Below are 27,621 nucleotides of genomic sequence, written 5' to 3'. Positions count from 1 at the left end.
AGTGTATAGGAATTCAGGAAATTTCTGTGCATTAATTTTGTATCCTGCTACTTTACCAAATTCATTGATTAGCTCTAGTAGTTTTCTGGTAGCATCTTTAGAATTCTCTATGTATAGTATCATGTCATCTGAAAACGGTGACAGCTTTACTTTTCTTTTTCCGATTTGGATTCCTTTTATTTCTTTTTCTTCTGATTGCTGTGGCTAAAACTTCCAAAACTATGTTGAATAATAACGGTGAGAATGGACAACCTTGTCTTGTTCCTGATCTTAGAGGAAATGGTTTCAGTTTTTCACCATTGAGAACAATGTTGCCTGTGGAATTGTCATATATGACCTTTATTATGTTGAGGTAAATTCCCTCTATGCCTACTTTCTCTAGGGTTCTTATCATAAATGGGTGTTGAATTTTGTCGAAAGCTTTTTCTGCATCTACTGAGATGATCACATGTTTCTTCTTCTTCAATTTGTTAATATAGTGCATCACATTGATTGATTTGTGTATATTGAAGAATTCTTGCATCTTTGGGATAAACCCCACTTGATCATGGTGTATGATCCTTGTAGTGTGTTGTTGGATTCTCTTTGCTAGTATTTTGTTGAGGATTTTTGCATCTATGTTCATCAGTGATATTGGCCTGTAGTTTTCTTTCTTTTTGACATCTTGGTCTGGTTTTGATATCAGGTTGATGGTGACCTTGTAGAATGAGTTTGGGAGTATTGCTCCCTCTGCTACATTTTAGAAGATTTTGAGAAGGATAGGTGTTAGCTCTTCACTAAATGTTTGATAGAATTCAACTGTGAAGCCATCTGGTGCTGGGCTTTTGTTTGTTGGAAGATTTTTCATCACAGTCTCAATTTCAGGGCTTCTGATTGGTCTGTTTATATTTCCTATTTTGTCCTGGTTCAGTGATGGAACGTTGTACTTTTCTAAGAATTTGTTCATTTCTTCCAGGTTAACCATTTTATTGGCATATAGTTGCTTGTAGTAATCTCTCATGATCCTTAGCTTTCCTGTAGTGTCAGTAGTTCCTTCTACTTTTTCATTTCTAATTTAATTGATTTGAGTCTTCTCCCTTTTTCTCTTGATGAGTCTGGCTAATGGTTTATCAGTTTTATTTATCTTCTCAAAGAACCAGCTTTTAGTTTTATTATCTTTGCTATTATTTCCTTCATTTGTTTTTCATTTATTTCTGATCTGATCTTTATTATTTCCTTCTGCTAACTTTGGGGGGTTTTTTGTTCATTTTTCTCTCATTGCTTAAGCTGTATGGTTAGATTGTTTATTTTAGATGTTTCTTGTTTCTTGAGGTGGGACTGTATTGCTATAAACTTCCCTCTTAGAACTGCTTTTGCTGCATCCCATAGGTTTCAGGTCATCGTGTTTTCATTGTCATTTGTTTCTAGGTTTTTTTTGATTTCCTCTTTTATTTCTTCACTGATCTCTTGGATATTTAGTAGTGTATTGTTTAGCCTCCAGTGTTTGTATTCTTAACATATTTTTTCCTGTAATTGATATCTAGTCTCATAGCATTGTGGTCAGGAAAGATACTTGATACAATTTCAATTTTCTTAAATTTACCCAGGCTTGATTTGTGACCCAAGATATGATGTATCCTGGAGTATGTTCCATGAGCACTTGAGAAGAAAGTGTATTCTGTTGTTTTTGGAAGGAATATCTTATAAATATCAATTAATTCCATCTTGTTTAATGGATCATTTAAAGCTTGTGTTTCCTTATTTATTTTCATTTTGGATGATCTGTCCATCGGTCAAAGTGGGGTGTTAAAGTACCCTACTGTGATTGCATTACTGTCGATTTCCCCTTTTACAGCTGTTAGCATTTGCCTTATGTATTGAGGTGCTCCTATGTTGTTTGCATAAATATTTACAATTGTTATATCTTTTTCTAGGATTGATCCCTTGATCATTATGTAGTGTCCTTCTTTGTCTCTTGTAGTAGTCTTTATTTTAAAGTCTATTTTGTCTGATATGAGTATTGCTACTCCAGGTGTCTTTTGATTTCCATTGGCATGTAATATCTTTTTCCATCCTCTCACTTTCAGTCTGTATGTGTCCCTAGGTCTGAAGTGGGTCTCTTGTAGACAGCATATATATGGGTTTTGTTTTTGTATCCATTCAGCCAGTCTATGTGTTTTGGTGGGAGCATTTAATCCATTTACATTTAAGGTAGTTATCAATATGTATGTTCCTATTATCATTTTCTTAATTGTTTTGGGTTTGTTATTGTAGGTCTTTTCCTTCCCTTGTGTTACTTGCCTAGAGAAGTTCCTTTAGCATTTGTTGTAAAGCTGGTTTGGTGGTGCTGAATTCTCTTAGCTTTTGCTTGTCTGTAAATGTTTTAATTTCTCCATCAAATCTGAATGAGATCCTTGCTGGGTATCGTAATCTTGGTTGTAGGGTTTTCCCTTTCATCTATTTAAATATGTTGTGCCACTCCATTCTGGCTTGCAGAGTTTCTGCTGAAAGATCAGCTGTTAACCTTATGGGGATTCCCTTGTATGTTATTTGTTGTTTTTCCCTTGCTGCTTTTAATATTTTTTTCTTTGTATTTAATTTTTGATAGTTCGATTAATATGTATCTTTGTGGTTTTCTCCTTGGATTTATGCTGTATGGGACTCTCTGAGCTTCCTGGACTTGATTCACTATTTCCTTTCCCATATTAGCCAAGTTTTCAACTATAATCTCTTCAAATATTTTCTCAGTCTGTTTCTTTTTCTCTTCTTCTGGGACCCCTATAATTCGAATGTTGGTGTGTTTAATGTTGTCCCAGAGGTCTCTGAGACTGTCCTCATTCTTTTCATTCATTTTCTTTATTCTGCTCTGTGGTAGTTATTTCCACTATTTTATCTTCCAGGTCACTTATCTGTTCTTTTGCCTCAGTTATTCTGCTATTGATTCCTTCTAGAGAATTTTTAATTTCATTTATTGTGTTGTTCATCATTGTTTGTTCACTCTTTAGTTCTTCTAGGTCCTTGTTAAATGTTTCTTGTATTTTCTCCATTCTATTTCCAAGATTTTGGATCATCTTTACTATCATTATTCTGAATTCTTTTTCAGATAGACTGCCTATTTCCTCTTCATTTGTTTGGTCTGGTGGGTTTTCACCTTTCTCCTTCATCTGCTGTGTGTTTCTCTGTCTTCTCATTTTGCTTAACTTACTGAGTTTGGGGTCTCCTTTTCACAGGCTGCAGGTTCATAGTTCCTGTTGTTTTGGGTGTCTGCCCCCAGTGGCTAAGGTTTGTTTAGTGGGTTGTACATGCTTCCTGGTGGAGGGGACTGGTGCCTGTGTTCTGGTGCATGAGGCTGGATCTTGTCTTTCTGGTGGGCAGGACTGCATCTGGTGGTGTGTTTTGGGGTATCAGTGATCTTACTATGATTTTGCACAGCCTCTCTGCTAATGGGTGGGGCTGTGTTCCTGTCTTGCTAGTTGTTTGGCATAGGGTGTCCAGTACTGTAGCTTGCTGGTTGTTGAGTGGAGTTGGGACTTAGCATTGAGGTGGAGAGCTTTTGCCATTTAATATTACGTGGAGCCAGGAGGTCTCTGGTGGACCAATGTCCTGAACTTGGCTTTCTCACCTCAGAGGCACAGGACTGACACCTGGCCAGATCACCAAGATCCTGTCAGCCACATGGCTCAAATGAAAAGGGAGAAAAAAAGAAAGAAAGAAAAAAATAAAGTAAAACAATATTAAGTTATTAAAATAAATCTTAAAAAAAATAAAAAGTAATAAAAGAAAGAAAGAAGAGAGCAACCAAACCACGAAACAAGTCCCTGAAGGGACTTCCTAGTGTGTGGAAACTTTTCCTCCTTCACAGCTCCCTCCCACTGGTGCAGGTCCCGTTCCTATTCTTTTGTCTCTGTTTTTTCTTTTTTCTTTTGCCCTACCTAGGTACGTGGGGAGTTTCTTGCCTTTTGGGAAGTCTGAGGTCTTCTGCCAGTGTTCAGTAGGTGTTCTGTAGGAGTTGTTCCACTTTTAGATGTATTTCTGATGTATTTGTGGGGAGGAAGGTGATCTCCACGTCTTACTCCTCTGCCATCTTGAAGGTCTCTCTACAGGACTGGTTTTTCCACCACTTTATCCCGGAGGTAGAGAAATATTTCTTGTAGAAGGCCATCCCATTCAACATTCTTTTGCTGTTCGACAGTGCTCCAGGCCACCCCCCATTCATGCACAACTTTCATCCCAATGTCAAAGTAGTGTATCTGCCATCAAATACTACATCGCTCATCCAACCTATGGACCAGGGAATTATAGCAACTTTCAAGAAATATTATTTATGTCACACTTTTTGTCAAGCAGTAAAGGCATGTAACAAATCAGGAATAACCTTGTGACAATTTTGGAAGGGCTATAACATCTACAAGTCCATAAAAAACACAGACTTTGCTTGGCATGAGGTTACAGCTGTCACCATGAATGGGGTTTGCAAGAACCTTTGCCCGCAGTTTGTTCACAATTTTTGTGGATTTGAGAAGGTGAATGAGGAGTCCAAAGAAGTCTTCAGCAATTTAGTGACCCTCAGCGAGAAGCTGGAGCTAGATATGCAAGAGGACAACTTAACTGAACTCCTTGCTGTGAAACATGAGGAGCTTACTAATGAAGGCCTGATGGAATTGGAGGCCCAGAGAAAGGACGAAAAGAGACAAGAGGAAGAAGTAACCGAACTGAAGAGGTTCACGACACAGTAAATGGCAAGGGGATTTCTTTATTTGAGGAGGCACTGTTAGTTTTCTGAGGCACAGGACCTGAACGAAGAACAGTACATAAAGGTTGCAACAGCCGTTCAGAATGCAATCTAGTGCTACTGTGTCATCTATGACGAGAAAAAAAGAACTCCTACCCAGACATCACTGGATCATTTTTTTCAAGAGGGTAGATAGAATTGAATCCAGCAAGGAACCAGAACCTGTGCCATCAATGTCAGGCGTGAGTGAGATTGCAGCTTGCCCTCTGCCTCCTATTGCTGATGATCCTTCAGCTCTACCATCTCCCACCTCCTCTACCTCCTCTAGTAGGTAACAGGCAAGTAACTCTTCTTGCCTGTTCACTTGATGCCAGCCCCTGTACACCAGCTGTTGTACTATACTATTGTACTTTTCAAGGTACTGCGCTGTAAGATTAAAAATGCTTTCTTTATTTTTTATGTATTATTTGTGTGAAAAGTATTATAAACCTATTACAGTACAGTACTATATAGCCGATTGTGATAGTTGGGTACCTAGGCTAACTTTGCTGGACTTACGAACAAATTGGACTTACAAACGCGCCCTTGGAATGGAACTCATTCGTATGTAGGGGACTTACTGTATGTGCACTGAATATCCAAGTTCATAAGATATATATTTCTGATTTGCTCACAAATATACAGAGTAGACTTGTATGTGCATTTGTATATGCATAGATATTTGATAACAATAGCTAATACTACCTCTCAATATCTTGTGAAATTAAAGCAAACCATCATTTGTATTTATAAAGGAGGCCCTCTCTCTTTTTCACAAAAACAAGGCTTTTAAAATAAAGGTGCAAAATTCTGTGAGGCAGGCGCCTGTTAATCACCTACTACATTGGTCATTTTAAGTGTACTTTCAACTGAGGAAGCTGACTGAGTGTTAGTGGGCTATTCTACAGGCTTAATCATCTATTTGCCCAAATCAAAAGGACTGTAGCTCTGGAGACTGTTGACCATATCTGGTCTCTTCCTCATTACCTAGCATTAATGAAGAGATATAAATTCAGAACATCTAATTTGGTCTAAAAGCCAAAAATGAAAGTTTACAAAAGTTAACTGGGGAAAAGGCTTTTGGGGCTGGGCCACAGGCATCCAGGAAGCTACTATGGCTAGTGTGGCCTGCCTTGTGTACCCCTGGCCCCGTGCTCTGTGCTGGGTGGATTCAAAGCCGAACACTCCCTGCCATGTGGGCTGGCCCATGGATTTAACAACAGGTTGCCGAGGATGCTGAGCCTCTTCCCTGGCACCATGACTCTTCCTGGCTTAGCGTGGGGTGTCAACCAGGCAAACTACATGAGTGTGAGGAAGTTCATAGTGCTGAGGTTCTTCTATGTGTGTCTCTGCAAGAAACCTTGTTCAAGGAGTTCAAGTTTGGGTAGCTTTAAGATGAAATACAAGAATCATAAACTGGCTTTGTTAAGCTGTCAAAAATAGCTATCACGTAGGTGGGCAGGAAGAAAGTAAATGAGACCATATTGAATGGTCCTTTCATGTCTCTTATCAATGAGATATCAACTGCCTGTGTTTAAACATATCTATGTTCTGAGTTTAAACAGTGGCTATTTCTCAAAGGTTTGGAGCTTTGGCAATGAGTCTCCTTTGGGGTCAGAGACTGTATTTAATTCACTATTATATCCCTAGAAGTTAGCAGAGTACCTAGCAAAGGTGTCCTGTAAATATTAAGGGAATAAAGCACTATAGGCTCAGTTTAGTGTATAAACATGCTTTAAGCACATTCTAACATTCTAGAGCCTGTTCCTTAAATTTATGTATATGATTCACTAAAGTTCTTTTACATGCTAACTGTTCAGCCAATGTTTTTATTATCATCTGCAGGAAAAAATTACAGTGTGTCAGCACTCCCCTCCCTACTCGTCAATAATCTCTTCTGCTTAGCTTGTACTTAGTACAATAATAAACACGTAGAAAAAAGCTTTTCTCCTGGGATAGCAGGATTAAAATATAAGTTACAGCTCTTGCCTAGCAGCTGTGCAGATTTCGGAAAGATGCTGTTAAAGAGGAAATAGCACAAACACAATGCTAGGTAGATCTGCTGTTCCTAGAGAAAAGTCTTTTTAGAAGCATTTTACAACAGTCCTTCCTCTCTCAAATCACAGTGACAAATAAATGTCAGTTCCCAGAGGGATCACGAAGACCTTAGAGTCAAGAAAACAGTCCGTGAGGTAACATGCAATACAGTATTTCTTCCGCCTTCGATCTCTGCGCCTTCTCATGGTAAAAATACACACAAGAAATGGTCAAGGACACAGCCATTTCACAGGTTTTCCATTTACACTGCCTTGGAAATTGCATAGTACTGATTTTTGCTCAAGACTCAGGTGCCTTGCTTTGGCCTAAATTCCCCTCAGGCCCATTTATCCACATCTATTAGGTTTTGAGCACAACTGGAAGGTATATCAGGGAATGGCAAAAAAACACTTTCAGTATATTCAAATCAAGTATATTTTATTTAATTAGATCCCTCTATCCATTCCATAAGAATGTTAGGAATACTCTCTTTCTAGTCTCAAACACACCTCTTAATCCGCTTATTCTCTGAAGGAACTAAGTTTACTACCAAAGAATAACTTGAGTCAATGATTCCCAGGGTTTTAAATTTCACAATACTGTAAAAATTAGAAAAAATAATCAGGGAAGCTACATAAATTATTGATTTATTTTTCTAGGTAAGCACATTAAAAATTTTCCAACAATTATCCCCATTTTACTATTTTTCAAAATGATATTTTAAACCCCCAAAAGTAAGAATAATATAATTTGAACATTCAAACAAGGAAAAAGTTAATTTAGAATTATCAAAACTTCCTACATTTTAATTTACTTAATTTGTTATGTTAGTAAATTTAACTCATGTTGAGACTCACTGGTGTAAACTGAAGTGAGAAGGCTTCCCTCACCAGTAGAGGACAAAAGCACGTATCTAGGAAGACACTGGTGTGGGTAAACTATACTATTTCCCTGAAAATTTTGATGAAAAACATATTAGAATGAGAAACAAACATCAACCGGCCTGGACAATTGAGAATCGTTACAGAGCTGTGCCTCGTCTTTTCTGCTATTTTGTTTACCAGCATTTACACTGGTCTTTAAAACAAGCACAAACAGAGCGCCTATCTTACCCTGCATGTACTAATTGGACCCAGAAATACTCTCATGAAAGTATGTACACAAGATACTAATATTGGAAAACTAAACACCTCCCAGATCTGTTTCCAAGTTTAAAATGAGACTCTTATTTAGTAAATAAGCTTTTCAGCTCGTTAGTAGTTGCCCCAATTTCACATACCCTGTTGCATGTTAGAACACTGCATTCTTCACAAGATAGTTTCAGTGAAGCACACACTGAGATTGAGTAATCATGCTGATTTGATTTACTTCTGCAACTCCTGCATCAATCACGCCAAAAGGGTATAATTAGAAGGTAGATGTTCTTAAATGTTAAAAGCATAATCACTGCAAACCAGGTTGAGGAGCAGTGGCTATCAAGGTTGAACAGCTTCTATCAAGCAGGCATTAGGGTAAATTCCCAAGATGCCAAACCATGAAGCAGACTTTTAGAAAGACCACAACCATTTACTTTCTATACTTCCTGAGAAAAGTTCAAAAGGCATAGGTCCCTAAAATGATATCACATTGTCTTCTGAGGTAAGTTACTCCTGGTCATAATAAATTTGTTTTCTCTATTGATACATTTGCTTACTTCAAATAAGCTAATCTGTGTTTGTTTCCAGTTTGTATTAGCCTTGATTTTTGAATAAAAAAAAAGCAAAAACCTTTTTGTGACACGGTTAGCTAGAGTTTTTCCTTTTCTTGAGGTCACTGGTTTTCCCCATTTTTATTCAAGAAGAAAATTTACTGGCTACGTTCTGTCAGCCACACTTTACAAATCAATCTCCAAGAATCTTCAGGAAAGTCCTGGCTCTACCTATAGAGCCCTCTACTAACCCAGTGCCATGAAGATGTAGGGTAAACTCTGTTTAACCATATCACGAGACTGTACAGTGGCCTAGGCTCACAGGGATCAGTAAAATGGAATACCATCACCCTGACCTTTACTTTCAGCTCCTATCTAAAGCCCATGAGAGGACTTCCAGCCAAGATGGGCAGAAAGTCAGCCCCCTGATGCAAACTTTCTGCTCCTAACATATAGCAACAATAGGAGAAATATACGAAGAAAAACCCCCAAGAAAGATACAGGCAGATTAAAATGCCTCTAAATTCTGCTTATAAAAGGCATTCAGAAATGCTGAAAGAAAAGGTATAGAAAAGTTCCATTGGGCAAACAGCTGCTATGGAAAAATAATAGGAGATAAAGTAGAATTTAAGGCAAAACTGATATTCTACCAAAGAGTTCTAACAAGTATGAATGTATTTGCTACAAGTAACAGAATCTCAATATAAATTGAATAAAAACTGATAGAATGATAAGGAGGAATTACTCAATCTACAATATCAGAATAGGATATTTTAACAGTCCTCTATCAGAAAAAAAAAATCCAAAACCTTGAACTACATAAAAATAAGAAGACATATACGTATTTATCTTTAGAAAAATACACCCAATAAACACAATATTTTTTTCCAGTTCATGTGTAAACTTTATAAAAAATGATCACATACTAGGCCACAAAGCAAGTCTCCAAAATGTCAAATAATTTATATAATAAAGACTACACTTCACAATGCAATTTAAATGAAAATCAATAATTAAAAGATAATTTATAAGCATATTTGAAAACCCAAAATACACTCCTAAATAACTCTTTGGTTAAAAAGGAAATTAAAATGAAAGAGAATGACAATAAACATCTCACTAAATATGGCAGCTGAAGTAGTATACAGAAAGAAATTACAGACTTCTTTCTAAGGACAAGGCTTTCATGAGATAGAATCAATGAAAAAAGAATTACAAAAATCCACAGATTCTAGGCGATTCTAGTTTTTGTTTTGTTTTAACCATTTTTTAAAAATTGAAGTATAGGTAATTTACAATGTTGTGTTAGTTTCAGGTGTGCAGCAAAGTGATTCAGTTATACATATGTATATATATATCTATATTGTTTTTCAGATTCTTTTCCATTATAGGTCATTACAATATATTGAATATAGTTCCCTGTGCTATACAGTAGGTCCTTGTTGGTTATCTATTTTATATATAGCAGCTTGTATATGTTAATACCAAACTCCTAATTTATGCCCCCCTCACTATCCCCTTTGGTAACCATAAGTTTGTTTTCTATATCCGTGAGTCTATTTCTGTTTTGTAAATAAGTTCATTTGTATCATTTTTTTTAGATTCTACATATAAGTGATATCATATGATATTCATCCTTCTCTATCTGACTTACTTCACTTAATATGATATCTCTAAGTCCATCCATGTTGCTGCAAATGGCCTTATTTCATTCTTTTTATGGCTGAGTAATATTCTTTATCCGTTCATCAGTTGATGAACATTTAGGTTGCTTCCATGTCTTGGCTAGGGTAAATAGTGCTGCTATGCTGCCCATCAATAAAAAGTCTACTAATAATAAATGCTAGAGAGGGTGTGAAGAAAAAGGAACCCTCCTAAACTGTTGGTAGGAATGTAAATTGGTGTAGACATATGGAGAACAGTATGGAAGTTCCTTAAAAAAAACTAAAAAATAGAGTTACCATATGATCCTGCAATCCCACTCCTGAGCATATATCCATCCAGAGAAAACTCTAATTCAAAATGATACATGCACCCCAATGTTTTAGCAACACTATTTACAAAAGAAGACTGTTAATGACAACTTTTGAACTCCTACACCATGTCCTATCAGACATTATTACATCCACTTTGTGGTGTTTCATTAAGCATTTATGTGTTGTACTTTTAGACCATAGCAGGTTTGATGGTTCCAAGGTTTATGCTTAAGGAGTCATTCATGAACACAGAAGTCAGATGGCATGAGGCTAAATTTCTGCTCTTCTAGTTTACTGACTAATGGCAAGATTTTAGCATATTAAGCCTCAGATTCTTCATCAAACAAAAATGTACATAGTAATAATATCTACCATGTAAATTCCTTATGATGTTAAATGATTTAAAACAGCTGAAGCATATTATTGGGTTGGCCAAAAGATTTGTTTGGGTTTTTCCATAATATGTTATGGAAAAACCCGAACAAATCTTTTGGCCAACACAATATAACACTGAACAAGTAGTAGGAGTTCAATAACTGTGAACTAGTATTTTGACATGTACAATACACACTTGGTTACTTGTTCCATCACTCCTACATGATTATATGCTCCTTGAAGAGAGAAATAATGCTTTGTTCATCTTTGACCAATGAAGAGCACATACTAGTGTCAACTACACAGTTGGTTCTAAGTATATTTGTTGTATTAATGAATGAAGTTTAGCTAAACTTATCCAGGCTACTTTGGTGTTAGATATCAAAATTATCTAGCAAAATAAAGCAATAAATATGAAGATATTGCTAGTGATTTGTAATTATGTTTGTTCTATATTTAATTACCACTCCTCATTGAGTATTGACACTCGAAATAGTTAAATCAGTTTTGCTCCATCAAGTCTGACATTTTCAAATATTCATTAAGAATCAAAACTCTTCAATAGGAAGATATTCTTATTGAGTGAGGGTGGAGTTGGAGCCTGGTTTGTTTTTCTAATTTTAGATATATGGTGGTGATGGAAAACATCCACTCACAGATGAGACACACAAAGACAAGGGTATAACTGTAAAGGGCACAGAATGCATAAAATGTGTTATTATATAGGAAAAAATACATTTATGTAAAGCAAGGTAAGATCTTTTGTATTTCAGAAGAAAAATTTAAATTCTATAATTTCCAGAATCTACTGTTTCTACAAAATTTGTTAAAATGCTAATTTCATCCCAATTGCAGCACACTTATTTTCTTTTAATCCATTAATTATATCTAGTAATGTTCTGCAGGGCTTTTTTTTTTCTTGTAGTCACTTACCTTTTATAAAATTTCATAATAACTTAATGTGAGATATGGTTGGCTGAGTCCAATAAAAGGCCACAATAGATAACTGGGGGTTAATTTACTTTGCTGCTAGTGAAAACACCTCTGGCATACTTTTCATAATGCTATTGTTTGGGCAGAATGAACATCTCTTTTCTTCTTTTACTAAGTAGATCTTCAAAGACTAGAATGCATCACTCAGGAATGAAAGTTTCTTCTGGAGATTGTTAAAAGGAAAGGAAAGGAAAGGAAAAGGAAAAGGAGAGGGGAGGGAAGGAGAAGAGGAGGAAGGCAGGAGGGCAATTTCAGTGTAAAAATCAGGTGTACTGACGTACTGGGAGTTGGGGTAAGAAACTAAATGGAATGACAATGTCTTTCCAACCCTTGGATTTAATATTTTTCAAATTGTTATGGCTTGAATTAAAAGTAAAAATCACACAAACACTCACACACACACACACACACACACAGAGATGACCTGAAATGAAAAACTAAATATAGCATTAGTTTCCATGACAGCACATCCCAAGAATGGGGATTCATCACTCACCATGCAATACAAATGTATCCAGGAATCTCATATGCATCAGTTTCAACCCTACCAAGCCTTCTTTCTATCTTCCTGAATCCTGACTTTTTAAATGCAGTAGTGTCAGTATCAGTTCTCAGTATGTTTAATTTAGTTCTCAGCGACTGCCTGTTGTGGACCCATTTTCCCCCTTGTAAGCAGTATACGCTTCTTCTTTATTGTTTACTCTTTATGCTACATGAGGTGAAAATAACTCATTATTTCTTGTTAGAAGTATAGAATGTACTCAGTGTTCTATGGAAACACCTCTTCAACAAGTGAATTAACTAATGAATATTTTGGAAAGGGGGAGGGGCTAGGATACATCTTTAGCTTAGGAGCTACACATGACAACTGGATTTTCAACTCTTCTTAACAATTATGACATCTCTCAGAAAAGCATTTATTTCACTTATAAAATTGCCCCAAGATTTTAATAGTGTGAGCATGTGTGGAAGGGAAAGATCTATATCCACCTCTTCTGAGGAAAATTTTCAAAGACATAAATTCCTCTATTCTGAAATATCACTACATCCAGATTTATCTATTCAACCCGTCTTTATCAAACCTTTGTGTCTCCCAAATGAAAAACATATACTTACATGCTACATATAAAGAGTCTCAGTCACCTGAGTGATCCAACCTGCCTCAATTATCTGCTTTTTGCCCCCCTAAGATCATTTTTTGGTTCCTTATAAATTATTTTCTCATACAAATTAATGCTGTACTATAAGATAGTAAAATAGGTGTAATATTATTAAATTAAATCCTTTTATGGAAAAAAAGAGAGAATAGAACAGTTAACATATTATAAAGACCTGAGAAAAGAAGCTATGGCGATCTGGAGGGTAAGGTGGGACCACTTGGACTCTTCTTGAGCTAAACTCCCTTTATTAATGGAATGGCAAATTTACTGTAAGAATCAAGTTCAAGCCCATACTTTTGGACAAAGGAAAAGGAAAAACAATTTTACACAAGTCCAATGTTTGCATGTAGAAATGGCTATTTTGATAACTAAATGCCATTTAATAGGGAAAAAAAGGAAGGAAAGACATGAAAATTGGGGAAAGAGCATTCACTGCTTAGAAAACCCTCCTATCAGATTTCCAATCTTTGGTTTCTAAAGAACACTCAGTGAGATTTCTTCACTGAGGGCTTGAACTCTTCTGAACAAATTCCCTTTTTGCTTCTTTTCTGAGAACATCTTTCTAGGCTGATTCATGAAATCCCTTTAAAAATCTCTCATGTAGACTAAAAGTAAGTTTACAAGGTTGCTGAATGTGAGGTCAACACACAAAAATCAACTGCATTTCCATATAGAAGTGGTAAAAAATTGGAAACCAAAATTTATATACATTATCATTTGCAATAAAAACAAATATGAAACACAAGTATAAATCTTAAAAACATGCACAGGGTCTATATTTAAAACCACAAAATGTTGAGGAAAGAAATCATCAAAGAAGACCTAAGTAAATGGAAAGGCATACCATGTTTAAGGACTAGAAATCTTAACACAGTAAAACATTAATTGTTTCCAGAATGATCTATAGATTTAATGCAATTCCTACCAAAATCTCAGCAGGATTTTATGTAGATATAGACAAGCTGATTCTAAAATGTGTATGGAAAAGCTAAGAAACAAGAATAATTAAAACAGTTTTTAAAAATAAGAACAAAGATGTAGAAATTGCACTATTCAATAGTAAGGCTTATTTTAAAGCAACAATAATCAAGGGAATGTAGTTTTGGTGAAGGAATAGACACATATCAATAGAATAGAATAATAGAGAGTCTAGAATTAGATCCACATAAATATGGCCATTTGATTTTGACAAAGGTATAAAACAATTCAATGGAGAAATAATCAGTTTTTCAACAAATGTTAGAACAACTGGTTATCTGTATGCAAAAATTGGACCTAGACCTAAACTTTATACATTATAGACAGACTAACTCAAAATGCACATAAATCTAAATGTGAAACCATAACACTCATAGACAAAAAATAGGAAAAAAATCTTCCTGACCTGTGATTAGGCAAAGAGTTCTTAAAAGTGACACCCAAAGCACAATCCATAAAAATGGAAGTTGATAAATTGGTCTTCATCACATTTAAAAACTGTTACTCTGCCAAAGATACTGCTGAGAGAATGACGAGACAAGCTACAGACTGGGATAAAATACTTGCAAATTACGTAATTGACAAAGGACTTTTATCCAGAATATAAAGAATTTTCAAAATCCAACATTAAGAAAGCAAACAACCCAATTTAAAAATGGCAAATGACCAAAGAAGACATAAAGATGGCAATTAAGCACACAGAAAAGGATGCAACATCATTGGACATAAGGAGATGCAAATTAAAATTACAAGGTGTCTACACACTACATATTTATTAGAATGGCTAAAATAAAAGGTACTGATAATACCAAGTGCTAGCAAGGATTCAGGACAACTGGAACTCTCATACATTGCTCATATATATTGGTATACCCACTCTAAAAAAGAGTTTGTCACTGAAAACATACACTTAGTGTATTACATAGCATTCCCACTCCTGGATGTTTACCTAGAAAAATAAAAACTACGTTCACACAAAAACCTGCACGTGATTGTTCATAGCAGCCTTATATGTAAAAGCCCAAACTAAATAACTCAAATGTCCTTGTATAAGAGAATGGATACAAAATGTAGTACATCTGTACAAGAGAATACTACTCACAATTAAAAGGAATGAACTACTGATACATGCAATAAAATGGATGAATCTCCAACACATTATTCTGAGTGAAGAAATCAGTTTCAAAAGATTATATACTGTTTAATTTTATTTATATAACATTCTAAAATAACAAAACTATACTGATGGAAATTAGTGGCTGCCAGAGATCATGGGTGGAGGTAGGTGTGATGACAAAGAAATAGGATTGGGGGCATTCTGGGGCGGTTGATGGAACTATTCTGTATCCTCCTTGTAGTGATGACAGTGCAAATATATACATGTGTTAAAATTCACAACAATGTACACCAAAAAGGTCAATTTTACTGTACGATAAGTTGAAAAATAAAATTGAAAAGCCCTGCTTTTGACATTGCGAACTCAGAAAATGTTTCAGCAATGCCTGGATTTAACAATGTGCCCTATTATCCAAAATCTAAGTTTTAATCTGTAACTCAGGAGGGAGTCAGTTCCACTATACACCCTCAGAGAATGGGGGGAGTTCTCCAGCACCATGCCCCTGGCAGTTAGCAGTCACTCTAGCTACAGCTACTGTGCAAGATATTTTCTGGTATTACTTCATTCTCTTCTTGGGCAGCCCCTGCACCAGCAGTCACACTGGCTACACCAGTGATAACAGAAGAGAGGACTGCTACTATTGCCATTATCAAGACTGGAAGAAGAGAGAAGATGCCATTGTATAGACCATGATAACATTGCTTAAGGCAAGAGTTAGGGGAGGGTGTCCATGGTTGTAAGGTATTGGATTGGCCAAAAAGTTTGTTCAGGTTTTCCATGCTATTAGGCCAACTTAATGGTGTAAGTTAAGACAGAAGGAGGAAACAGGACCTTCCCTAGTTCTCACGTCTTCATAAAACCTTATATACACACAATCCTAACTGAGTTCTTCTAGTTTTTGCATCTTATGTTCTTTTCTTTCCTTTTGTATATATTCTGCATTCTACTGCTATAAAAAAAGAGACAAGTGAATAGCTAATATCAGAGATTAATTTTTTTACATCTTTATTGGAGTATAATTGCTTTACAATAGTTTCTGCTTTATAACAAAGTGAATCAGTTATACATAGAGATTAATTTTTAAATAATTCCTAGGGATGTATCCTAGGCTTAGTATAGGCTCAGCACCACTTCTCAGAGCTTCCACATATGTAGTCCTGCATAATAATTTCTGGGTTGATCCTAGCAGCTTTTGTTTCTGTGTTTTAGTTTGGAAATTCCTAAACTATCTACAGATACAAATCAGATTAAATCATTTCAGGGATAGTGTTACTGCTAAGCGTACTGTATTAAATTCAAATTCATATATCAAAATGCTCAGTTAATCAGAATATTCATCTAACTGAAAGTAAGACCCACTAAAAATAAACAATCTTTTGCAAAATGAGCAAAGTCCACTAGTTCTAGACCATAAAGAATAGGCTATGAAGTCATCATTACCTTTTCAGCACATGATTGAAAAATATTTAATTGGTATTTATGAACCACAAAGAAGTAAGGCTGATAGTTGCAACTCTGAAAGTCCTACACTTAGTTTCATTCCTCAAAGGATATTTTTAAACCTTCTAGGAAAAAAGACTCAAATAGCTAGTGCTCCCAATGACCTAAATACAATTTATCATTCACATTTCCTAGAAGGTCCTACATAATGAATATTCTTTATATTTTATCTTCCCAAATATAATTGTCTTGACCCTTTGGACAGTGACTATGACTTTTTTAAAATATGATTTATTTTCCAGCATTTTGTGTGTAGAAAGTAATTATTAAATAATTGTTGAGTGAATTAATTAATGAAGGAATGAATGCAAGAACAAAGGACTGTGGGGGAAAAAAAGGAGTAAAACAATTCTATCCAGTTATGCCAATGAAGATGCTAATCACAGGTAGCATGCCACAGCACTAAGGGTGTGTACCCTGCACCTTTCTTCTGGGATGAATAGATGGGTCTGTGGTCACTAAGCCCTCTCACAGACCCATTATCTTGCACTGTACCCCGTTTCTCTGCCTAATTAAAGTATTGTTTCCAGAAGACATGACTAAGTCAAAGATGCTTCAAACCAGATGTGTGTGGCATGCGGAAACATTCTGGCCGGAGCAAACTGCCGTCTTCTCATCTGGGTGACATAAGCACTGGCCTGGGCTGTACCCAATTTTGACATCAGAAACTTGTCCATTTGTTCTATGCTGTTTACCCATTATACTCATTCAATTTTCCCACATACCTTTCCCAATTATCTACCAATTTAATCCATTTCGTCTATCTCTACCACAGTAAACATGTTCCCCTTTAGCATTTACTAGCACTTGGGGCTGGACTTTCAAGGGCCTCTAACAGGCCTTGTGATTCATTTATTTTTCTTCTTTCTGTTCAATTTTATACTTCTGACTCATCACTAAAGTGGATGCTGCTGCTACAGACAAATGCACTGGCAAGAACCTAACTACACAGTGGACCATTTAGTCCTGAAACTAAATGAAACAGAATAATGGCTGCAAAATTGATCTGGGCCATGGGGCAGAAGCTATGCTTAAACTTCATTCAGCATAGCACCTGCCACACAGCTGAGGCAGTGAAAATTGTATCATGATGAGATGCCCTAGGTCTGGGTGCCATTTGCTGTCTTTTCCATTATTGTTGATAATGACAGTGCTTGCAAATGGAACAACATTCCTCCTGCTGCAGATCAAAAGGATTTAGAAAAATATCCTATCATCTTATTTGAGAGACCAATAAAGTAATAATTCAATTTTCTCGGTTTTGCTGGGAACTTGGGCCGCTAATATTAATTATTATCTCTAGCCATTGGGCACCAGTGAAACTAGTACTTATAAATTAAAATAAAGTGCATTTGTCTATTTTTGTTTTGTAGGAGAATTAGCCCATTCTGACTTTCTGAAAGAAAAAAGTTTAGCTCACCTGACACCTGGGTACTTCAAAGCACCCCTAAGTTTCTCCTTCAACACTGACCATTTGGCATAAAGATCTGGAAGGCTAATTTGTCATCAGTTTACCTTTGCATCACCCATAATATCCCACATGCCATCTCTTTATTAGGAAGGCTTCTCTGTCTTCATATGTTTCTTTGCTCTTCATGAAAGCTACGTGCCAAGAAAAATACCTCAACATTACGAAAGAAAAGTACACGCACAACCCCAAGAACCATGAGGATGAATCAACAATTTCCCCCACTGGAATTAGAAAAACAGAAAAATATAACCACCTAGTTGGCAGTAGCCACATTAGCCTTCACAAGCTTGAGATTACTGAAAAATAGATCATGGCAAGGACGGCTGGTTTGCATTTTCCCCTTCTTCCTTACCTACAGAATCTGATCTTATTCAAGGAGGTGATATGCCCAGCTGAAAGTTTATATTTCCTAGTCTTTCTATAACTGGTCATGAATAGTGAAACGTAAGTGGAAGTAATTGGGTGGGGTTTCTGGGAAAGCTCTTTAAAGGGAGCTGATGCCCCAGGGGGTGTGCATATGTAGCCCTCTCCACCTCTACGAACCATTTCTTTCTGACTGGAACACAAACATGATGGACAGCAGCACTCTAGCAGTCATTTTGGACCATTTTAAAGATGAATATGAAGCACAAAGGATGATGAAGCAGAAAGAAGAGGAACCTGGGTTCCTGATAACTGTGGCCCTGATCTGCCAGCCCCAGACCTCCTACCTCTTATAGAAGAGAGAAAAGAAAACCTGTGTCTTTTTAATGTCACAGATTCCTGGGTTTTCCATTTAGGGGATTCTGCAAAGCCTAATACTAACTAACTGATCAAGTAATCATCTAAGTTGATGGAGTTCCATGTTCTTAACATTGGGTTAGTGCTTCCATTAATATAGCAGACATTCAAGAGGTTATACTTGGCCTCTTACTAAAATTTTAAGGAAATTAGACCGACAGCGAGCACAGTGAAGTGTCAACACTTCTGTCAGTAATACACATGAATTCACGTAGCACCCTATACTTCTGTTAGGATGCCACTTCCCATATGATTTTTCCTTCTTAGTAAGACTGGATTACTCTTGAAAGAGAAGCTGAGTCTAACTCATAAACTGAATAATCAGTAAGAATAATACAACTATGACACAACAATAATGATGGTAAATGAGTTCTCCTGGCCTTCTTCTTACCTCTTACAGGTAGAGATAATGCCAGCTTGGTCTACCCTGTGTCTTACCCACTCCTTGCATGTAAGAAGCTTCTGCTTAACCATGGAAGTGCTTGGACTTATTTAATTAAACAAGGAGGCCATTAGACTGAGGGGGCTCTACTGCCATGGCTGCCTGCATAAGCAAATCAAAATCTAAGCCAGTAAATGTCTCAAGATTAAGAGACTGAAACCTAAGGACAACCAATCACAAAGAGCCAACTAGGCTTTAAGCTATAGCCAATCAATAATTTCCTTATTTTTCTTCCACCTTTTCTCTATAAAAGTCTTTCCCGGGCTTCCCTGGTGGTGCAGTGGTTGAGAGCCCGCCTGCCGATGCAGGGGACACGGGTTTGTGCCCTGGTCCGGGAAGATCCCACATGCCGCGGAGCGGCTGGGCCCGTGATCCATGGCCGCTGAGCCTGCGCGTCTGGAGCCTGTGCTCCGCAGCGGGAGAGGCCACAACAGTGAGAGGCCCGCGTACCGGGGGGAAAAAATAAAATAAAATAAAGTATTTCCCCAGCTCCTGTCCCCACAAGTACTTCTAACCACATTCAGTTTGGCGCTGTTCAATTTGAATCAATTTTCGCTCAAATAAACTCTTAAAATTTTAAATATGCCTTACTTTATATTTTAACAGACTTTTGCAACTTAGATTCAGGAAGAAATGGGAGAATAGGGGCTCCTTTAAGCAAGGGACACACAGTAGCAAAGGCTGAAGGAATATTTTCTTCTTAATATTCAATACCTTTTTTTAAAAGTTTAAGATCTACTTCTCTCAGTCATCTGGTAAGTGTATTTTAATCTTTTCAGAAACTGCCAGACTATTTGCCAAAGTGGCTATTCCATTTTATAGAACGAGCAGCGATGAATAAGAACTCCAGTTATTCCACATTCTCAGACACACTTGTTACTGTCAGCTTGTTTATTTTAGCCATTCTGATGATATAGAGTGGTATCTCACTGTGGTTTTAATTTACATTTTTCCGATGACTAACCATAGTATCTTGTCATGTCTAATTGGCCATTTGTAGATCTTCCTTTGTGAAATGTCTGTTCAAATTTTTGCTCATTTTTAATTGGTTCGCTTAACTATTAGGGAATTATGAGTTATTTCTATATTCTGGGTGCAAGTGCTTCATTCAAAAGTTCCACACGGTTCTTTATATATCTTCCATTCCTCTCTGCGTTATGTTTATGTTTTATTTTAAACTGTGGACTATTTAAAGTTTCTTTTAAAGTCTTTGTCTTCTAATGCCATCACCTCTCTCATTGCTGGGTCTATTTATCATGCCTGAATTTTCTCTTGGTTATTGGTTACATGTTTTTGCTTCTTTTGATCTCTGGCACTTTTTGATTAATGCTGCATTATGAATGCTATGTTGTTGTTTATCTAAATTGCATTGTCTTCCTTTAAAAAATGTTGCCTTTAATTTGTTAGGCAGTTAAATTGAAAGGATCAATTTGATACTTTTAAGGTTTGTTTCTAGGCTTTGTTAGGCCAGGTTTAATTTGGCCATATTTATGAAGTTTGACCTTTCAGGAGTCTCTATTGAATGCCTTAGGTGTCCACTGAGTCTCTTCATTCTGGCTGATTAAAACTAGAATGTCGCTCTTCCCAATATGACCTTGTCTGGCTTACAGCTCCTTGGTCATTCTTTGTCCTCCTAGAGTTTCACCCTGTATACACAGTTTGGTTTTATTTCAAAAACTCAAGAGCCACCCACCCATGAAAAGCCCTGAAGCTCTTTCTCTGAGAAGCTTCCCCTCTTCTGGTACTTTGCCCCACCACTTCTAGCTGCTTCTGTTTCCATGAACTCTGGTATCTGTCACCTCAATTTGGTGAAGCCACCAATACTTTCCTTGAGTTTCCTCTCTCCGGGCCAAGGTCCAGTGAACATCTACAGGCAGAAATTTGGGTCAGTCTAGGGCTCACCTTGTTTGCTTCTCTTCTCTCATGGGACACAATCTTGTCTGTCTATATTCTGATGCCTGAAACCTGTTGCTGTGTATTTCTTCCAAGTTCCTAGTTGTCTACAGTGGAAGGGAAAGTTCATTGCTAGCTGCTCTGCCATGACTGGAAGCACACTTATCCTAGACGAATATTTCTCTGTGTGGATGTGTAATGGAGGGTTATTGAGAAAAGGGATTGGAGTAACTGTGGTGTGTGAGGGCAGTAGATGCAAGAAAACAAAGAATTTGAAGGAGCTGATGAGTATATGCCCCTTTCAAGTAAAGGACTTTTATGGACTACACATTTGCCTGTGACATCCCTCTGGAACTGGCCATGTGAATCATGACTTTATAAGCATTATATATATTGGCAATATAAATGTAAGTGTAAAAGTAATGAGATACTGACTACAAATGCTTTAGAAGACCAAAAATGAGAGAAATGAATGGACTGGAAAAAACAGGGGTATTTGTTTAGAGATGGTTAGGCTTGAACTGAACCCTGAAAGAGTAATAGGATTGAGAATAAAAGTGAAAACAGGCTTCTGAAGAAAACTTCTCAAGTCTTCCAGCTGCCTCCAATAAAGAAAAGAATTACATATCCACCCAGTTTATGAGATTTCTGTTAAAGTCCTTTGAAACCAACAGTACAAATAGTTATCAATATCATTATTAATCCGTGTATGTGGGATGGAGGTCCGGCAGTGTTCCTCCCCAAATACTCAACAGCTGTTATCAGAATAACTCTGCTATGGAATTGAGGAGAATCCAACCTTCAAAGGCAGTGAGTGTCACATGTTTCCAACATAACCTTTACCCAATTATACTTTCCTGACCAGCCCAAGGGTGATGTTCAATGATACCACTTTATACTTAGATCTGCTATTTTAATAATAAGACACCAACAGGCTTAGCAGATGTTGCAATGAAGAAGTAAATACGTTCCAGGCAATAAATCTGCAAATAGACTTTCAGGATAGCACTAAAAAATGTGCTTCATTCTTTCCAATGTAATCACAACAAGTAATATTTTATGACTAATTACAGATATTATACAAATATTCATGATCTATTGAAAGCAGAATCTCCATGTGGTATGATTTGCAAAGACCCTACACATTTCATGCATTATTATATAATTGAGAGAACATTTCAGCATTGTGAATACTCTGTATTTCACATATCAGATGGTTATGTGACTTGGTGAAAAAAATCACTACCTATTCTGGTCACATCTGGGTTACGAATTGAATATCCTAGCTTGAGAATATCATTTTATACCTCTCTATGCCTGAGTTTCTCCATTTCTAAATTGAATAATTAGCTAAACTGCCAAACTACTTGGTGGAATGAAGAAAGTACAGAAAGTTCTTCTGACAAAGAAAATATTCTATTTACATTTAAAAAAATTATAATATAATATGGAATTATTGCTGCACAAATTTCCCCCTTGGATGCTAGAACAAAAAATTAAGGCTGAAGACAGAAGTAAATATGGCATTAAATTATTTCAATGCTTAAGATAAATCATCAATCATTCTCACTTTTATCCTTTCCTCTAACAAAATAAAATCTTATGGCTTATAAGATAGAAATAAAATTATGTAGAGAAACTGTACTTAGTGAGATAATTGAGTCTAATATTAAAGATCAGGATTATAAAAACACACAGCTAAAGAAAGATATTTATTGCAAAATTTTAAAAAAGATTCATTCTTTGGACCCAGAAAAATTTTGGACAAATGTTTTTCACATTTTTAGTTCACCAAATAACTACTATTTGGCTTTCTTTCTTCATAGCGGTTAAGCCAATACATCTAATGAGACTATTTGCCTAATAGTTATAAGGTAAAGCTGTTATTAATTGGATATCAAAGAAAAGTTAACATGTTACATAATACTTTTAGTTTTTATTTTGAGCAATATCATCATTGTTTCCGTAGACCTCCTATGCAGTGGTGGCATATAATAGGTGCTCAAGAAATAGTGGATGAATAAATAAATGCATAGTAGTGGGAAATTCTTGTAAGATTAGTTATAGAAAAATAAGAAAATCCAAGAAATTTGTAACCCACATTGGCAAAACATATAACTTAGTAAAAATGTTATTTTCAGGTACTCCAACATAATCACGGTTTTAGCCCTAATATATAGTAATGTTCTTTGTCCCCAGCTACCAAAAACCAAAACAGGAAAGTAAGGCTTTCCTTTGTAGGGTTCAATTTAATTCACAAAATGAGGAAACAATTTATATAATGAGACCAAGGGTTCCAAGATTATTTTCTTTGTGGTCCTATAGGTAGTTACTGTATATACCATCCCGTATATCACACACCAACAATTTTCGGCAGAGCTAGTATGTGAAGTAACCTGCTTCTTCTTCTCCATACATTTTCATTATTCCCAGCCCTGAGCACTACTATTCTAAGGTATAGACAATCTGCTTGAGTATTCAGTTTCACATCTGTCCTTGAAACAATGCCTGAAAACAATCTAGATTAATCTTAAAACATCTAAATAATCTTTAGCCTATATTGGCAAGGTGTATTCTCAGATCATACTGGAAATGTTTTCTCTGATGCCAAGTGGAACCATGAAGCAGCACTGGGCTCATCTACTTATGGGTTGGCATCCATTTAAAGAGAGGTTGGGGCAGTTACTCAGCTGCTTAGCTGTGTGCACTATCCTCTTTCATCACCACAAATCAGCCACTTCTCTTTGTGTTGTAGTCTCCATGGCGGCAAGATAGAATCAATAATAAGGAGTTCAGCATAAGAATTATTCACAATAAAGAAAAAAAATAGTCTACCAAGTGCTTTGAGCTCCTGGGAAACTGTGCAAACACTGTTCATCATTTGTATTCTTAGACCTTGTCCTTGTTGGAATCATGTGACTCCCAGCGCCATGTTCTTGTGCATTCTTTCCACATGGGTTGCTTTTTCTGTTTGATGTTTGGACATGCCAGTGCAAGGTTTCACAATTTCCACCCACACCTTTTTTTTTGGTTTAAGAGAAAACTTTCCTATGCCCATAATCATGCATTTATTTTCCTTTTTAAAAAAGTGAGGTTCTTTCCTCTTCCGGGGACGGTATCTAGAGGCATTCAGGATGGTTCAGCGTTTGACATACCGTCGTAGGCTGTCCTACAATACAGCCTCTAACAAAACCAGGCTGTCCCGAACCCCTGGTAATAGAATTGTTTACCTTTATACCAAGAAAGTTGGGAAAGCACCAAAATCCACATGTGGCGTGTGCCCAGGCCGACTTCGAGGAGTTCGTGCTGTGAGACCTAAAGTTCTTATGAGGTTGTCTAAAACGAAAAAACATGTTAGCCGGGCCTACGGTGGTTCCATGTGTGCTAAATGTGTCCGTGACAGGATCAAGCGCGCTTTCCTCATTGAGGAGCAGAAAATCGTTGTGAAAGTGTTGAAAGCACAAGCACAGAGTCAGAAAGCTAAATAGAAAAATAAAGCTTCTTTGAGTAATAAAAAAAAAAAAAAAAAAAAAAAAAAGTGAGGTTCTTGGTTGTCGTTTCAATACTGTTAATTTGAAAGCCAGGAGACAACTTCCAGACACCGTGTGATTTTTAGATGGCATTTAATCACTGGTCTGGGTTCAGTGTCCATTACCATCAAAATGAAGATGGCAGACTATGCAATCTTGGGGCACGTTTCTCCAAATGTGGCCTATGGGCAAGACCATCTGCAACAGAAAACTTAGAGGGCTCAGTGAGAATGAAGTAGATACCATCGCAGGCCTCACTAAATAGAAATATTTAGTTTGAGACATTTTTAATATACAACTTTGCCACAGTTATCCATGATAAAGTTTGAGAGCCACAGCTCTAAGATCAGCAATTGATGACCTCCAGGATTCAGGGACTTCAAAGAAGAGATTCAAGCTTTGTCACTTTTCTTAACTAATAACTCTGAGGGAGACGTCCTTAGTGGGGCCAGCTCTGCCTTATACAACACTTTCCCTCTGAATATATTAGGTAGAGCCAGGGCAAGCATCCCTCTGCAGTGCAGTGTGGCACAGTGTAGGGAGGCATCCACGATGGCAAGTAGGGTCCCATCTACCAAACTCTAATCCTGAAGAAACAAGGCTTGGCTGTCTTCCTATTCTATCCCTGTAATGGCTTTCCCCAGGTGCAGACTACAAGAAGCATAACAAGAATGTGTGGTCTCAGATAGACCCAAACCCCACCAACTGGAAGCTAATATACTTAATTATTAGGATACAGTGATTTGTTCTTACATCTTGGGAGTTTATAGAAGCATTTCTAATGGCAACTCAACACAAAGGTTTTTATTAAATCCCTGCTCTAAAGACCATCTGCTTTTTAACTTTTAAGCTTCAGGTAAAAAACTTCCAAAAATGTCTTTTTCTTCTGTCTTGAAAGAAGAATGCACCTTTAAGACACTTTTCAGTCTATCCAAGATATCAATACATAGTAAGAAGGGTAGAGTGTTAGAACATCAATTCCAATTCTATAGACAGGAAAAAGATTGCATGATTTGGTCAAAATCCTCATTCAGTAAGGCCAGAGAGAGCAGTTTCCACTAAATTTGACAAGGTATCTTTTCATTCCATTACAAACATATCATTCACATCTGTAAACAGTGGGGCTTTATACCTGTCAAAGAGTTTCTTTGACATTGTTCAAGAACTATATTAGGGATTTGAACCATATTTTATATATACACACACATATATATGTATATCACCTATGTCATATAATTTTATAGAATATTTCATCTCAATTTTTTACAACATTCATTAAAGACAAAAGAATTCTTATAATTTTCCCCAGAAGAAAAATGTTTCCCATCTAATGAAGAACAATTAAGAAAAAGGGCTGCATGACACATTCAGTCATATATAAAGTTAATGGAAAGTAACTACAGAGGAGCAGTATGAAGGAGTTCCACTGTAGTGATAGAACAGTTCTGTATCTTGGTTGTGGTAGTGGTTACACGAATCTATACATAGGATAAAATTTCTTAGAAGTACACACATACAAAATGCGTACTTGTTAAATACTGGTGAAATTTTGAATAAGACTTGAGGTCTACTTAACTGTATTATGCCAATATCAATGTCCTGATTTTGATAATGGACTAGAGTTATGTAAGATGTTACTGTAAGGCGGGTGGCAGGTGGAGGGTAGCTGAGTGAAGAGCACATGAGACCTCTCTGCATTATTTTTTGCAACTTCTTATGCATCTATAACTAGTTTAAAATAAAAAGTTAATGGAAAGGTTGAGAGCTCATCCCATTGTTTATTCCTCTTCAAATATACTGATGGCTGACGCTTTACCCACACACACATTATCTGTGCAAAATACAATTCATTTTATTTGAAAAATTCAATAGGGATCAGGGTCAGCTTCACTAATCACTCATCACCCGTTAAAATTCAAGCTAAATTCTACAGAACATAAGCAACCCAAAAGTGAAATTCAAGCAGGTGTGTTAGCTGACTTCTAAACACAGATTTCTCAGACTCTGAAAAACTGTCGAGAGATTTATTGCCCCGACCTCAGCCATTTGGTCACTTGAGGGAGTTGCCTCTCTTTTAACCCTTCTCTATACACACTTGCTCTTTCTTCTCTACCATCTTCCTATCTCCTCTCACCTCTTTACTTGCTAAAAACAATCTAATTCTTCTTGGAAGTTCCTGGATTTTTCCCCAGAATTTGGATCTTGGACAGCCTTCACTGAGCACCATGGATGGTCTCAGGGATTTGAGACATAATTTCTTGTAAATTTGTCCTCCTATGCTCGCGGGAACTTGAGGAACACATGCCTGCTCTGTTCCCCCTCTTCTGAAATAACTGCAGAGAAACCGATTTGAGTTTTAATTGCTTAATCACTACTTAAGGATACTCCAGGAACCCCAGCTTTACACTCAGCCTACTACTGCCAGTGAACCCTGAACAAAACCAGAGCTGGTAACATGGAAGTGTTTGGGGGACAGGGAGTAGGCAAGGGATGTGAATGAGTGTTAAAAAGAATATGGCATCAGTGGGAAAGAAGAAAGCCTGTATATTAAGAAAAGAAGATCTATTTCTCTTGGCCTCAGTGTCTTCATCTATAAAATGGGAGTTTTGACTAGAAAGCCCAATACTATAATATTCTGTTATTTGGACCACTCTAATAAATTAAGCAAATAATCCAAAAAGCAGAGAACATCACTTCTCCACATGTAGCTCATTTTGTAGATCAAAAATAAACATTTTCTTGTATTTTATCTTAGAGAATTCAAGTACAGGGAGCAAGGAGGGATTTCAGAAATAACTTTCTCCCTGGTTCTGTTCATAATTAAACTGTACTCATCAGATCATGTGTGATTCTATTCCTGTCCACAGTCTCCAATCTGTTTCCTAGAGCTTGTTCTGAGTGAGAATTGGAATAAAGAGAAATGGTCTGCTGC

The 27,621-nt window shown here is 36.7% G+C and overlaps 1 protein-coding gene and 1 long non-coding RNA gene across 2 annotated transcripts in view; one reads left to right on the top strand and one right to left on the bottom strand.

Moving 5' to 3' along the window:
* Positions 1–27,621, bottom strand: part of LOC137220708 (uncharacterized) — a 472,693-nt gene that overhangs the window by 210,401 nt on the left and 234,671 nt on the right. The gene's annotated exons all lie outside the window — the stretch shown is intronic.
* LOC137220707 (large ribosomal subunit protein eL34-like) lies at positions 24,260–24,697 on the top strand. The gene has a single exon (XM_067730078.1). The coding sequence runs from the start codon at positions 24,294–24,296 to the stop codon at positions 24,645–24,647; it is 354 nt and encodes a 117-aa protein (XP_067586179.1). The 5' UTR covers positions 24,260–24,293; the 3' UTR covers positions 24,648–24,697.

This window comes from Pseudorca crassidens, chromosome 3 (assembly GCF_039906515.1).
Source record: "Pseudorca crassidens isolate mPseCra1 chromosome 3, mPseCra1.hap1, whole genome shotgun sequence".
Lineage (NCBI taxonomy): Eukaryota > Metazoa > Chordata > Mammalia > Artiodactyla > Delphinidae > Pseudorca > Pseudorca crassidens.
This window is presented reverse-complemented; position numbering and strand designations above follow the sequence as displayed.

Coding starts and splice junctions, on each gene's coding strand:
- LOC137220707 (XM_067730078.1), top strand. CDS start 24,294: ATGGTTCAGCGTTTGACATACCGTCGTAGGCTGTCCTACAATACAGCC.